Source organism: Sapajus apella, unplaced genomic scaffold (assembly GCF_009761245.1).
Source record: "Sapajus apella isolate SASKATOON/1434 unplaced genomic scaffold, GSC_monkey_1.0 scaffold69, whole genome shotgun sequence".
Lineage (NCBI taxonomy): Eukaryota > Metazoa > Chordata > Mammalia > Primates > Cebidae > Sapajus > Sapajus apella.
The window spans coordinates 5432494-5444818 of NW_022437009.1; the positions used below are offsets into that span (position 1 = coordinate 5432494).

Consider the following 12325-nt stretch of genomic DNA (forward strand, 5'->3'; position numbering starts at 1 on the left):
TCCTCTCTTCTGCCATTTTTTATTTCTTGATACTTCCTACTTCTAGTCTAATATAAAAAGATTTTGTAGTACATGTTTTTAAAATTTTTTTCCAAATTCCTTTTCTTCCATTAAGTCATTTCTGGTTATATGGTGCTTAAAATTCTAATAGTTTAACCATCCTGACTCATAATGCCACTTTGCTTCATCACCCCCCCACCCCTCACCGCCCACTCCAGAGACAGTCTCACTCTGTTAACCAGGCTGGAGTGCAGTGGCACCATCACAACTCATTGCAACCTCAACCCCCTGGGCCTGAGCAATTTTACCATGTCAGCGTCCCGAGTAGCTGGGACTACAAGCATGCGCCACCACACCCAGCCAATTTTATTTTTTGTAGAGACATGGTCCCTCCCAATTTTATTTTTTTGTAGAGACATGGTCCCTCTGTTTTGCCCAGGCTGATGTCAAAGTTCTGGGCTCAGGTGTTCCTCCTGCCCTGCCCTCTCAAAGTGCTGGGATTGTAGGTGTTAGCTACCACATCTGCTACCTTGTTTTTTAATGCATCTGTGGAACTGGTCAGTCCGATTCCATTCAAGTCTAGGGTCTGCAAATGATTCCTTCCATTCCTATTAAGTTGGAACATTGAGTTGGGGAAAATAATATATAAACAAACTTGTCTGTCTTGTCTTTCCAGCTAGGTAGATGAGGCGAGAGTCCTGTCATTAAAAGTGAGTCATTTGGGCAGTTAGATAGAAAACACACTCCTTTGCAAGTGCTTGCTATCTGCCCACCAAGTGTGGTTTCTTCTCATCTTTTGACTTCATTACAGTGAGGGCCCCAAGGCTGTTGCAGCTCCTCGACCTGATCGGTTGGTCAATCGTTTGAAGAACATCACCCTGGATGATGCCAGTGCTCCTCGCCTAATGGTTCTTCGTCAGCCAAGGGGACCAGATAATTCAATGGTATGAGCCCATACAAGGCTTGTAGGGGAGGCCAAATGATAGACCAACATATAATATGTGGTTCTATTTAAATAATAGGTCAGGAAACTTAAGCAAGGAGACTTCCATATTGCTTATAACTAGTTTAGGACTTTCTACACATTGATTCAGCCCCTAACCTAATGGTTGCTTAAAAGCCCATTTTCTTTTCTTGATACTTTGAAGATAGTTTAGGTAATGGGTCAGAAGGGCTTACTATGGATTTTCTCAAGGAAAGAATTAGTAGTGCATAAGTTGATTAAAAATAACGCTTTTGTAGTTTCATTTGGGAATAGTGAATGTACCGTGATTGTTGTGTACTAAAATCATTAACTGCAGGATTTTTTTTCCCCCCACAGGGGTTTGGTGCAGAAAGAAAGATCCGTCAAGCTGGTGTCATTGACTAACCACATCCACAAAGCACATCATTAATCCACTATGATCAAGTTGGGGGGAATCTGGTGAAGGGTTCTGAATATCTCCCTCTTCATCCCTCCCGAAATCTGGAATACTTATTCTATTGAGCTATTACACCAGTTTTAACACCTTCCTCGTGTTATGTTTAAAAAATAAATAAATAAATTTAAGAAAACCATTTTAAAATAATGCACAGTTGCAGCCTGGAAAACTTAAGGTGGCGCCTTATAGTATCAATTTTAGGAGCTTTATTTGGTGCATTTAACGCAACTGTTAATTGCAAAATCCACTTCGCCTGTGTAAGTGAAAAATATAGACTGTTATATCTTGTTGGCCCTGTGAAATTCTGCACTTGATATTCATTTTATACTCTACCTTCATTAATTACTTCTGGCAAGATGTTCTGCCTTAGCACTCAGTTGCATTCTTTTCCTTTTCCTTCCTGTTCATTATGCTTTAATTCTGAGGACCATATGAGGGTAGAATATATTATCTTTTAAAAATTACAAAAATTTGTATAGGCAAACCATTTCTTAAAGTTAATGGCCAAATTTTGAAATGTTATTTTTCATATCATTTATAATCTTGTCACAATCCACTTAAAGAAGTTTGGTTATATTTCAGTGAAAATTATCTTCCAGAGTAGTATTTTTTTTTCCTGGGATGGGGGGTAACTTTACTACAATAAGTAAGTATGGTGCAGAATTTCATGCAAATGAGGAGTGCCAGCAGTGTGATAATTTAAACATATTTAAACAAAAACAAAAAAAAATGAATGCACAAACTTGCTGCTGCTTAGATCACTGCAGCTTCTAGGACCCAGTTTCTTTTACTGATTTAAAAACAAAACAAAAAAAAATAAAAAAGTTGTGCCTGAAATGAATCTTGTTTTTTTTATAAGTAGCCGCCTGGTTACTGTGTCCTGTGAAATACAGACACTTGACCCTTGGTGTAGCTTCTGTTCAACTTTATATCACGGGAATAGATGGGTCTGATTTCTTGGCCCTCTTCTTGAATTGGCCATATACAGGGTCCCTGGCCAGTGGACTGAAGGCTTTGTCTAAGAAGACAAGGGTCAGCTCAGGGGATGTGGGGGAGGGCTCTTTTATCTTCCCCCTTGTCGTTTGAGGTTTTGATCTCTGGGTAAAGAGGCCGTTTATCTTTGTAAACACAAAACATTTTTGCTTTCTCCAGTTTTCTGTTAATGGCGAAAGAATGGAAGCGAATAAAGTTTTACTGATTTTTGAGACACTAGCACCTAGCGCTTTCATTATTGAAACGTCCCGTGTGGGAGGGGCGGGTCTGGGTGCGGCCTGCCGCGTGACTCCTGGTTCGGAGGCCCACGTGGCCAGGGCGGGGACTCAGGCGCCTGGGGCGCCGACTGATTACGTAGCGGGCGGGGCCGGAAGTGCCGCTCCCTGGTGGGGGCTGTTCATGGCGGTTCCGGGGTCTCCAACATTTTTCCTAGCTGTGGTCCTAAGTCTGTCCAAAGCAGAGGCAGTAGAGCTTGAGGTAAGGTTCTCGCATGCATAGTGTTCGGCTTTGAGTTGTGGAATGTTCAGGCGTTTCGCTGATGCCAGGAATTGAGCAAAATCTTATCATCTGGAGACAAAGGCCTTGGGCGGGGGTCCTTCCATTTGGTGCCTGCGTGGGGAGATCTTTGGAGACGAAGGGAGAATGAAAGGGAGTTACGGCCTGTAGGCTGCCCGCTAGAGCTGAAAAGGCTTACAGGAGTAATAGGAAGGGGGATTTCCATAGCTTAGGCTGAGGGCGGGGCCCAAGGACTTGAAAAATAGCCAAGGGTGGGGGTTGCTGGAAGACTGTACTCCAGAAATGTGAGGCCGATGTTAATTAGTTTGGTGTTTTTGTGTTCCCGAATCACTTTAAGAACCAAATGGAAGGTCACGCTCAGGTTTTTGTTTCCATTGATTATAGAAAGCTTTAAAGTATTGTGACTGTGGCTCGTCAATTAACCCTGATTGCTGGTTTCCAACAGGTTCTTGCTGGTGTGAAATGACTGAGTACAAACTGGTGGTGGTTGGAGCAGGTGGTGTTGGGAAAAGCGCACTGACAATCCAGCTAATCCAGAACCACTTTGTAGATGAATATGATCCCACCATAGAGGTGAGGCCCAGTGGTAGCCCGCTGACCTGACCCTGTCTCTCACTTATCGGATCATCTTTACCCATATTCTTCATTAAAAGAATAAAAGGAGAGAAAGTAAAAAGTTGTTTTGGGTACTGCATTCAGATATGCAATAAGCTTTCCGTGTTTATAGAGAACAGTTCATTTTTATTAGCTGCTGAAGTTTCTAAAACGTTTTCAGTTTTTAAGAGTTACGTAAACTATTGCAAATTCAGTGTTGAGTTCATTCATGAGTTTCTTCGTATATGACATCTCTATTACATGAGAAACACAGGCCATAGTAGCGAGACTGTCTGTATAGGAGATAATAGGATGGAGATAAAGGATTCAGAGATCTGAGTGTTCTTCAATTTTTATTTATTAGCTAGTTGAAGCAGCTGAGACCAGATGATTGGAGTCACAAGAACTTGAGATTTTTAGTCTTTATACCTAGGATTTGGGTCTCTGTTTCCAGTTAATTTACTTGTGTGTTATTAAGCAAATGAATCTCTCTCAGCCTAATTTTCGTCATGTATTAAATTACTATAAACCTGTCCTGTCTACCACTCAGGGATGTTATGGAAAATTAAATATGTTTAAGTTATATATGAATGGTAAAGGACTATGTAATAGTACCTAGGTATTCTCTTGTTACTGTGAGAGTTCATGGTACAAATTGTCTTCAGTAAGTGGCGTCTAAGGCTGTTTAAATAAAGGATTTTGTCATTTTGTTCAGTTTAGAAATGTCTAACTTTAGAGATTATTTTAATTAACACTGGGCCTCCCTACCATCTGGCTGCTAGTGTTTAATTGATGCAAACTAACTCTAATATAGCCACTATAAAAAAAAATTGGTTGCTAATCCTTGGCAAAATCTTTATTTCAGGCTTAACAGCTTTAATATTTTATATTAAATATTTAATATTTTAATAACTTTTAAAAGTATTTTCTGTTTTATTTATTGAGCAATTTACATAAGTAAAATACATAAGTCTTAGGTCTACAGCCCAGTGCTTTTTGCATTTTTATATACTCGTTTGGCCACCACCCAGGTAACAGTATAGAGCACTTCTAATACTCCAGAGTTCTCCAAGTGTGATGACATTATTAAAATACAAATAAAAGGCCTGTTGCCTTAAAACCAAAATGAAAAAATTTTTTATATGATCTATTCATGTCTGTCTTCCTGAGATTAATTATAACTATACTTTGTTTGCAACCTTTAAGAATTTGATCCAGGAATACTTCCCAAAGGTACATCTGCATGAGAAAAAAAAATATTTGGTGTTATAACCTTCTCTGAAACAAAAGGTATTTGTATATTTAGTCATAAACACAAATAATGTATATAGGGCCAGGTTCTAATTGGCAGAGGTTTTGTTTAGATTTCTTAAACAGCACAAATAAAACAGTCCAGTTCCTTGCTTAGTGAAATACACTAGGTTCTTAATCTGTAGCCTGCTGGCTGCAGCAGAGTTGTCATTTGAGTTACCTTGTTTTTTTAATCTTTTCCAGGAACAGAGTAACTATATTTCTTTTCTTCAGGCATATAGAATTTGATGGTTTTGTTGTTGTTGTTGTTGTTTTACCTAGGGTGACATGGGATACTTTTTGTTTGTGATTATATAATAGCAATTTGAGGGACAAACCAGCTAGGCAGAAATGGGCTTGAATAGTTAGAAACATATTTAACCTTGGCAAATACATTGCATTCCTTGTGGCTTTTAAATAAATATTGAACCTCCTTCCCCTCCCGCCCCCTTACTCTCCACACCCCCAGGATTCTTACAGAAAACAGGTGGTAATAGATGGTGAAACCTGTCTGTTGGACATACTGGATACAGCTGGACAAGAAGAGTACAGTGCCATGAGAGACCAATACATGAGGACAGGCGAAGGCTTCCTCTGTGTATTTGCCATCAATAACAGCAAGTCATTTGCGGACATTAACCTCTACAGGTACTAGGAGCATTATTTTCTCTGAAAGGATGATCTTTGTGTTCCGAAGCTTTATAGGGAAATGAGGATACCACACTAGGGAAGATGGAGCTTTTTAATTATGGCAAGAGTTGGTTTTAGGTTGTTTGACATTGAGAATCTAGAGTAATTACTGGAAGTTAATACTGGAATTTATTTTACATAATATACTCTTCCTATAATGTTTAATAATAAGTGAAGCCTGCTATTGGGAACGGTTCGGAACTATAGTTGTTGTAATTAGAGATCACAAAGGAATTTCAGAAAGGAAAACATCTCCAAGAACCATCTTTCAGTATGTAATGGAAAAGATGGGCCAGGCACAGTGGCTCACACATGGAATGTCAGTACTTTCCATGTACTGACAAGTACATGGGGGGGCCAAGGTGGAAGAATCACTTTGAGACCAGGAGTTGGAAACCAGCCTGGACAACAGAGCAAGACCCTGTCCTCTACACAAATAAAAATTAAACAAACTAGTCAGACATGGTGGCAGCTACTCAGGAGGCAGAGGTGGGAGGATCGTGTGAGCTCAGGAGGTCGAGGCATCATCACTCCACCACACTCCAGCCTGGCCAACAGAGCAAGACCCTGTCTCCAAAAAAAAAGAAAAAAAGATGATAGGAAAAAGCAAAAGGCGAATGAATACATAAAAATGAAGCCAAAGCAAAGGAACATAAAGACAGACTTTGTCTATAGAACCATAAAGTTTCAAAGCTAGATTGGACCATAAACATTCTAGTACAATATTCTTATTTTACAGAATCAGAAATAGCTCGGAAGATGGTTTGTTAGGTTTTGGAGTCAGGATTGTTATTAGTAGCAGAGCCAGGACCAAAAACCCAGAGCCCCTTTTTCTTAGCACAGTGTTCTTAAACAGAATGATATAATGGTTATATATAGCAACTCTACCTGGATTGAAGCCTAGCTCTGTTTATTAGTGATGTGACTTTGGGGCTATGTGGCTTTCCTTACCTGTAATATGGAGATAATAATACTACTTCATAGAGTTGTTGTGAAGATTAGAGTTTTAATAAATATGCAGATCATTCAGAATAGTACCTGGCACACAGTAAATGCTACTTAAATGTTCTGCCTAAAGGCTTGAGTCCTGGCTTATTTTCCATCCATGTGAAGATGTCTGCTTTCAAAAAGCAGATTGGTCCAAAACTGAATTCAAATGTTCTTTTCCTAACCTGTTGAACTTCTCATCTTTTCTGTCTAAAAGTAATAGTAATACTTAATAAAGTTCCCACACTTGGCATGCATCTAATAATGTTTGTTGAATTTCTAGAAGTCATTTTTTTCTTACAAGGCATTTATTCATTTTTCTGTGTGCCTTACCTTAAACCAAAGAGTATTTAAAACATCTTATTAAAATGCATATAGTAAAGCAAGATAAAATTAATGAAAAATAGGCTTAAGTGAGACAAAAAATAAGGGTAAAGGAAATAAAACACATTTAGGAGTGAGTATATTCTGCGATTGTGCTTCTATGAAGCTCCAATGACTTTCTAAAGGTGGACTACAAATTTGGTCACTGTTGTGAAAGGGAAGTAGCCAGCTGAAAGACTCAGTATTTGTATGCTGAAAGCAGTCAGTTGATCAGAAGAAGCAGAATTATACTGCTACTAGAAGGAAATTTTCCTATGGATCCTCAAAGAGGCTTGTTTAATGTAAAAATCAGTAGTAACCTAACAGTGGCATGGTCCGGGTACTTAAGGCTGTCTTATTTGTTAATACAGGCTACTGCCATCAGGCACAGCTTTGCAAATAGCCAATAGACTGCAGTTCAGATACCGGACTTAGTGGGTAATCCAAAAGTAGAATATAGAACAATACTGTGCAGTAAGTGGTTATTTACAGTTAATTAAGTAAAATTTAAAAATTAGTTTCTTAACCACCAAATGCCCAGTAGCTACTAGTGGCTACCATGTTGAACAGTACAGATATAGACCATTTCCATTATCACAGAAAGCTCTGTTGGATCATGTTGGTCAAGACAGTCTAAACCAATAGTTTCCCTGCTGTGTGTCTTACATGTCATCAAAGGCAGTGCTGTCAGTCAGGAGTTCTCGATGCTTCGGCCTCCCTTTACTAAGAGTACTTCTTGTGTTTTCTATTTTATAGCTTGGACTTCCAGCTACAGTGTTTTATTTTAGTTTTTCTTTTTTTGAAATGGAGTTTTGCTCTTGCCCAGGCTGGAGTGCAGTAGCTCACCATAACCTCCACCTCCCGGGTTCAAGAGATTCTCCTGCCTCAGCCTCCTGAGGAGCCAGAATTACAGGTGTCCACCATCAGGCCTAGCTAATTTTTTTTTTCTTTTTTTTTATATTTTTGTAGAGATGGGGTTTCACCATGTTGGCCAGGCTGGTCTCGAACTCCTGACCTCAAGTAGTCCCCCTGCCTCAGCCTCCCAGAATGCTGGGATTACAGGCATGAACCACCGCGCCCAGCTTGTTTTAGTTTTTTTGAGACAGAGTCTTGCTCTGTTGCCCAAGCTGGAGTGCAGTGGCATGACACTCTCAGGGCTCAACCTCTCACGGATCAAGGGATCCTCCTACCTCAGCTTCCCGAGCAGCTGGGACCATGGGCACACATACCACTATAGCCAGCTAATTTTTATATTTTTTGTAGAAGCAAGGTTTCACCATGTTGCCCAGGTTGGTCTCAGACTCCTAGGTCAAGCGATCCTCCCACCTCAGCCCCCCAAAGTGCTAAGACTAGGGGAGTCACCATGCCCAGCTTCATGTACAATTTGTTCGAGGAAAATGTTTGAGCACCACCCATATTGAAAAGTGATAGACTGTCTTCCATTAAATACTATCATGCCTAGTTATTTAGCAGTAGTGAGCTTTACTTTTTATACTTCAGACCTTAATTTAAGGAGTGATTTCTAGCTGCCAATTAAATCCAGAGCCTAGTGCTTTGGGAGAATCCAGGAGCCTAACTAGGGCAGGTATCAGGATAAAATACCCATCTACTCCCAGTAGAAGGTGAACTTGTACTTATGGCTTCCTGACGGCTGCTGCATCAAGTCTCAAGCAGGAAAAAGTGAAACTATTAGAAGATAATAGAGCTACATAATATTTGCTAGTTTGCTGTAGCCATTCCTTTCTGAAATCTTGTCTGCCTTCCTGCCTGCCTTCCTGTCTTCCTTCCTTTCTTTCCTTTTCTTTCTTCCCTTTTCTTTTCTTCACTTTCTTTTCTTACTTTTTTTCCTGCTGCCGAGGCTGGAGTGCAGTGGAACAATCATGGCTCACTGCAGCCTTGACCTTTCTGGGTCCAGGTGATCCTCCCACCTCGGTCTCCCAATTAGCTGGGACCATAGGCATGTGCCACCACACTCAGTTAATTTTTATATTTTTTGTAGAGACTGGATTTTGCCATGTTGCCCAGGCTAGTCCAAATCCTGGGTTCAAGCCATCTGCCCTCCTCAGCCTCCCAAAGTGCTGGGATTATAGGAATGAGCCACTTCTCCCAGACTAATCTTGTTTCTTTTATGTTCTGATAACATATCCCTTTTTACAGGGAGCAGATTAAGCGAGTAAAAGACTCGGATGATGTACCTATGGTGCTAGTGGGAAACAAGTGTGATTTGCCAACAAGGACAGTTGATACAAAACAAGCCCACGAACTGGCCAAGAGTTACGGGATTCCATTCATTGAAACCTCAGCCAAAACCAGACAGGTATGGTGTAGCATTCAGCACTTGTGCAAGGGTTTGCTCTAGGCAGAGAACATCAGTTGATTAACTCTGACGGAGATGTGATCCACATTCGTATTCTTTGTTGTTACGCATTTTTTTTCTTTTTTTTTTTTTTAGGCGAGTCTTGGGTTCAAGCGATTCTCCTGCCTTAGCCTCCCAAGTAGCTGGGACTACAGGTGCATACCACCATGCCCGGCTAATTTTGGTATTTTTAGTGGAAACGGGGTTTTACCATGTTGCCCAAGCTGATCTTGAACTCCTGGCCTCAAGCGATCTTCCCACCTGGGGCTCCCAAAGTGCTGGGATTGCAGATGTGGGATTACAGCACCTGGCCTGTTGTTAGGCATGTTTTAATAGTGTTCTTTTTCTGATCACTTGTTTAAACCCAAAATGAACTTAGTAATATTCTAGTATGGCATGTTTACTCCTGCATTAACATCCACAGATATTTCTACTGAAGATCCTTGACTAAAAATATTGATAAACATTAGTTCTTTCTCTGTCAACACCAGCCCCTGTTTAGGGCTAAAGCCTCCTGAATGGAGTCTTTAGATCTGGTAGTTCTGTTCCTTATGTCTCACATTACCCTTTTCCTTTGCCTGAGTGTTTATTTGACAAAATGTGCCATTTTTATATCAGCCTGTTCATGTGATTCAATAGGAACGTGAAATTTAGTGTTCTCTTCCTTAAATCACCATATTTTATTTTATCAGCTATTCATTTAGTAATTGGAATCTTATGTCCACATGAGGAGGTACAAATGCGAGAGAGCTTACACTTTGGATTGTGTCCGTTGAGCAGTCTCTCTCGTTGTTTGTTGTTGTTGTTGTTGTTGTTGTTTTTCATTTGTTCTTTTTATAGGGTGTTGAAGATGCTTTTTACACACTGGTGAGAGAGATACGCCAGTACCGAATGAAAAAACTCAACAGCAGTGATGATGGGACTCAGGGTTGTATGGGATTGCCCTGTGTGGTGATGTAACAAGGTGAGCATATGGCTTTTCGGCGTAATTATAAATCTTAGTATTTGGGCAGTTTGGAGGAGTGTTAGTGTTATTGTCTGTATGTCATTTGAGTTTCTGCCTATGCTCTTCTGCGTATTTTCCTTACGGCACTCTCTGAAAGTACTGAGGTCTAAAGTATGTAAAACATTTAATTATTCTACAGGTATCTTTGTATTTTTGATAACATTAGAAATTATAAGGCATTATGAAATGCGGACTTACCTATTCCTGGCAGTGACCAGGAATTTGAAGGATCGCTACTTTGAGACTAGATAATAATGACATGGTTTTTGTTCCTTTCTTACAGATACTTTTAAAGTTCTATCAGAAAAGAGCCACTTTCAAGGTAGTTTGGAAATGTATCTTATTCCTGTAATTTTGTATACTTGTTTTTCTTATACTCTGAACGTGTCACTTACACAAATTTCATTTTTATTTCAGCTGCACTGACGCCCTGGTCCTGACTTCCCTGGAGGAGAAGTATTCCTGTCGCTATCTTTAGTCTCACAGAGAAGCTCCTGCTACTTCCCCAACTCTCAGTAGTTTAGTACAATATTCTCTATTTGAAAAGTTCTCAGAATAACTACCTCCTCACTTGGCTGTCTGACCAGAGAAATGCACCTCTTGTTACTCCCTGTTACTTTTCTGCCCTGGGTTATTCCATAACACAAACACACTTCTGCCACTGCAGGCATTTCATCTGAAAAGCAGTTCATGTCTGAAACAGAGAACCAAACTGCAAACGTGAAATTCTATTGAAAACAGTGTCTTGAGCTCTAAGGTAGCAACTGCTGGTGATTTTTTTTTCTTTTTACTGTTGAACTTAGAACTATGCTAATTTTTGGAGAAATGTCATAAATTACTGTTTTGCCAAGAATATAGTTATTATTGCTGTTTGTTTTTAATGTTATCGGCTGTATTCTCTAAACTGGCATCTGCTCTAGATTCATAAATACAAAAATGAAACTGAATTTTGAGTCTCTCCTAGTCTTCTCAGATTTCATGTAATTAAATCCAACTTTCACAGTGAAGTGCCTTTTTATAGAAGTGGTTTGTAGACTTCCTTTATAATATTTCAGTGGAATCGATGTCTCAAAAATCTTTATGCATGAAAATGAATGTCTGAGATATGTCTGTGACTTATCTACCATTGAGGGAAAGCTATATCTATATGAGAGCAGATGCCATTTTGTACATGTATAAAGTTGGTTTTCCAGAGCCCTGTTTTGGGGCTTTCCCAGGAGAAAGATGAAACTGAAAGCGTATGAATAATTTCACTTAATTTTTACCTAATCTCCACTGTTTCCATAGGTTACTACCTATAAAATGTATTTGTTTCCTCTAGCTTACTGATAAGCCTAATATTCAATGAATTTCTATTTGTATTCAAATTTGGGTCATACCAGAAAGCTCTTCATTTGCAGGTGTTCAAATATTGTAAAACTTTGGTGCATTGTTATTTAATAGCTGTGACCGGTGATTTTCAAACCTCAAATATAGTGTATTAACAAATTACATTTTCACTGTATATCATGGTATCTTAATGATGTATATAATTGCCCTCAATCCCCTTCTCACCCTACCTTCTGTACCTCCCCCCACAGCAATAGGGGCTTGATTATTGCAGTTGAGTAAAGCACGGTGCTAATGGACCAGGGTCATAGTTTCAAAACTTGAAAACTCCAGTTAGCATCACAGAGAAAGAAATTCTTCTACATTTGCTCATTGCAGCAGTAACTCCAGCTAGTAATTTTGCTGGATGCCTGCAGTTAGTCCTGCAAGGAAAGAAGAGGTCAGTTAGCATAAGCCCTTTACCGTGACTGGAAAACTTGGTATCATGTATTTAAATCTTTTTTTTTTTTTTCTTTTAGCCATGTAGAAACTCTAAATTAAACCGATATTCTCATTTGAGAATGAGGATGTCTCAGCTGAAAAATGTTTTAAATTTTCTTTATTCATAATGTTCTTTGAATGGTTTAAAAACAAGATGTTGATAAATCTGAGCTGATGAGTTTGTTCAAAACAGGAAGTTGAAATTGTTGAGACAGGAATGGAAGATATAATTAATTGATAGTTATGAGGATTTGGAGGTTTGCCATTTTCATTTGCAGATAATACCCTGGTAATTCTCAT

General features: G+C 39.4%; 2 protein-coding genes across 11 annotated transcripts in view; both read left to right on the forward strand.

Moving 5' to 3' along the window:
• CSDE1 (cold shock domain containing E1) overlaps positions 1 to 2628 on the forward strand; it is a 40900-nt gene extending 38272 nt beyond the window's left edge. For 6 of the 9 annotated variants that reach the window (XM_032249655.1, XM_032249653.1, XM_032249657.1 and 3 more), the window contains 2 exons: positions 812 to 944; positions 1322 to 2230. In XM_032249655.1, the coding sequence (XP_032105546.1) occupies positions 812 to 944; positions 1322 to 1369 (181 nt within the window). In that variant the 3' untranslated portion in view covers positions 1370 to 2230. Of the gene's footprint in view, positions 1 to 811; positions 945 to 1321 lie in introns of all 9 variants that reach the window. The other 3 variants (XM_032249658.1, XM_032249652.1, XM_032249654.1) reach the window with 1 other exon arrangement.
• Positions 2183 to 11717, forward strand: NRAS (NRAS proto-oncogene, GTPase). 2 transcript variants are annotated; one of them, XM_032249662.1, is made up of 7 exons: positions 2183 to 2891; positions 3376 to 3503; positions 5284 to 5462; positions 9012 to 9171; positions 10051 to 10174; positions 10500 to 10538; positions 10634 to 11717. In XM_032249662.1, exons 2-5 carry the CDS (start codon positions 3393 to 3395, stop codon positions 10168 to 10170), a joined length of 570 nt encoding a protein of 189 aa, XP_032105553.1. In that variant the 5' UTR covers positions 2183 to 2891; positions 3376 to 3392; the 3' UTR covers positions 10171 to 10174; positions 10500 to 10538; positions 10634 to 11717. The 2 variants fall into 2 exon arrangements, with proteins under 2 accessions (XP_032105553.1, XP_032105552.1); XM_032249661.1 differs by lacking the exon at positions 3376 to 3503 and having other exon boundaries at positions 2576 to 2891; positions 10634 to 11709.
• The last annotated feature ends 608 nt before the right edge of the window (positions 11718 to 12325 follow it).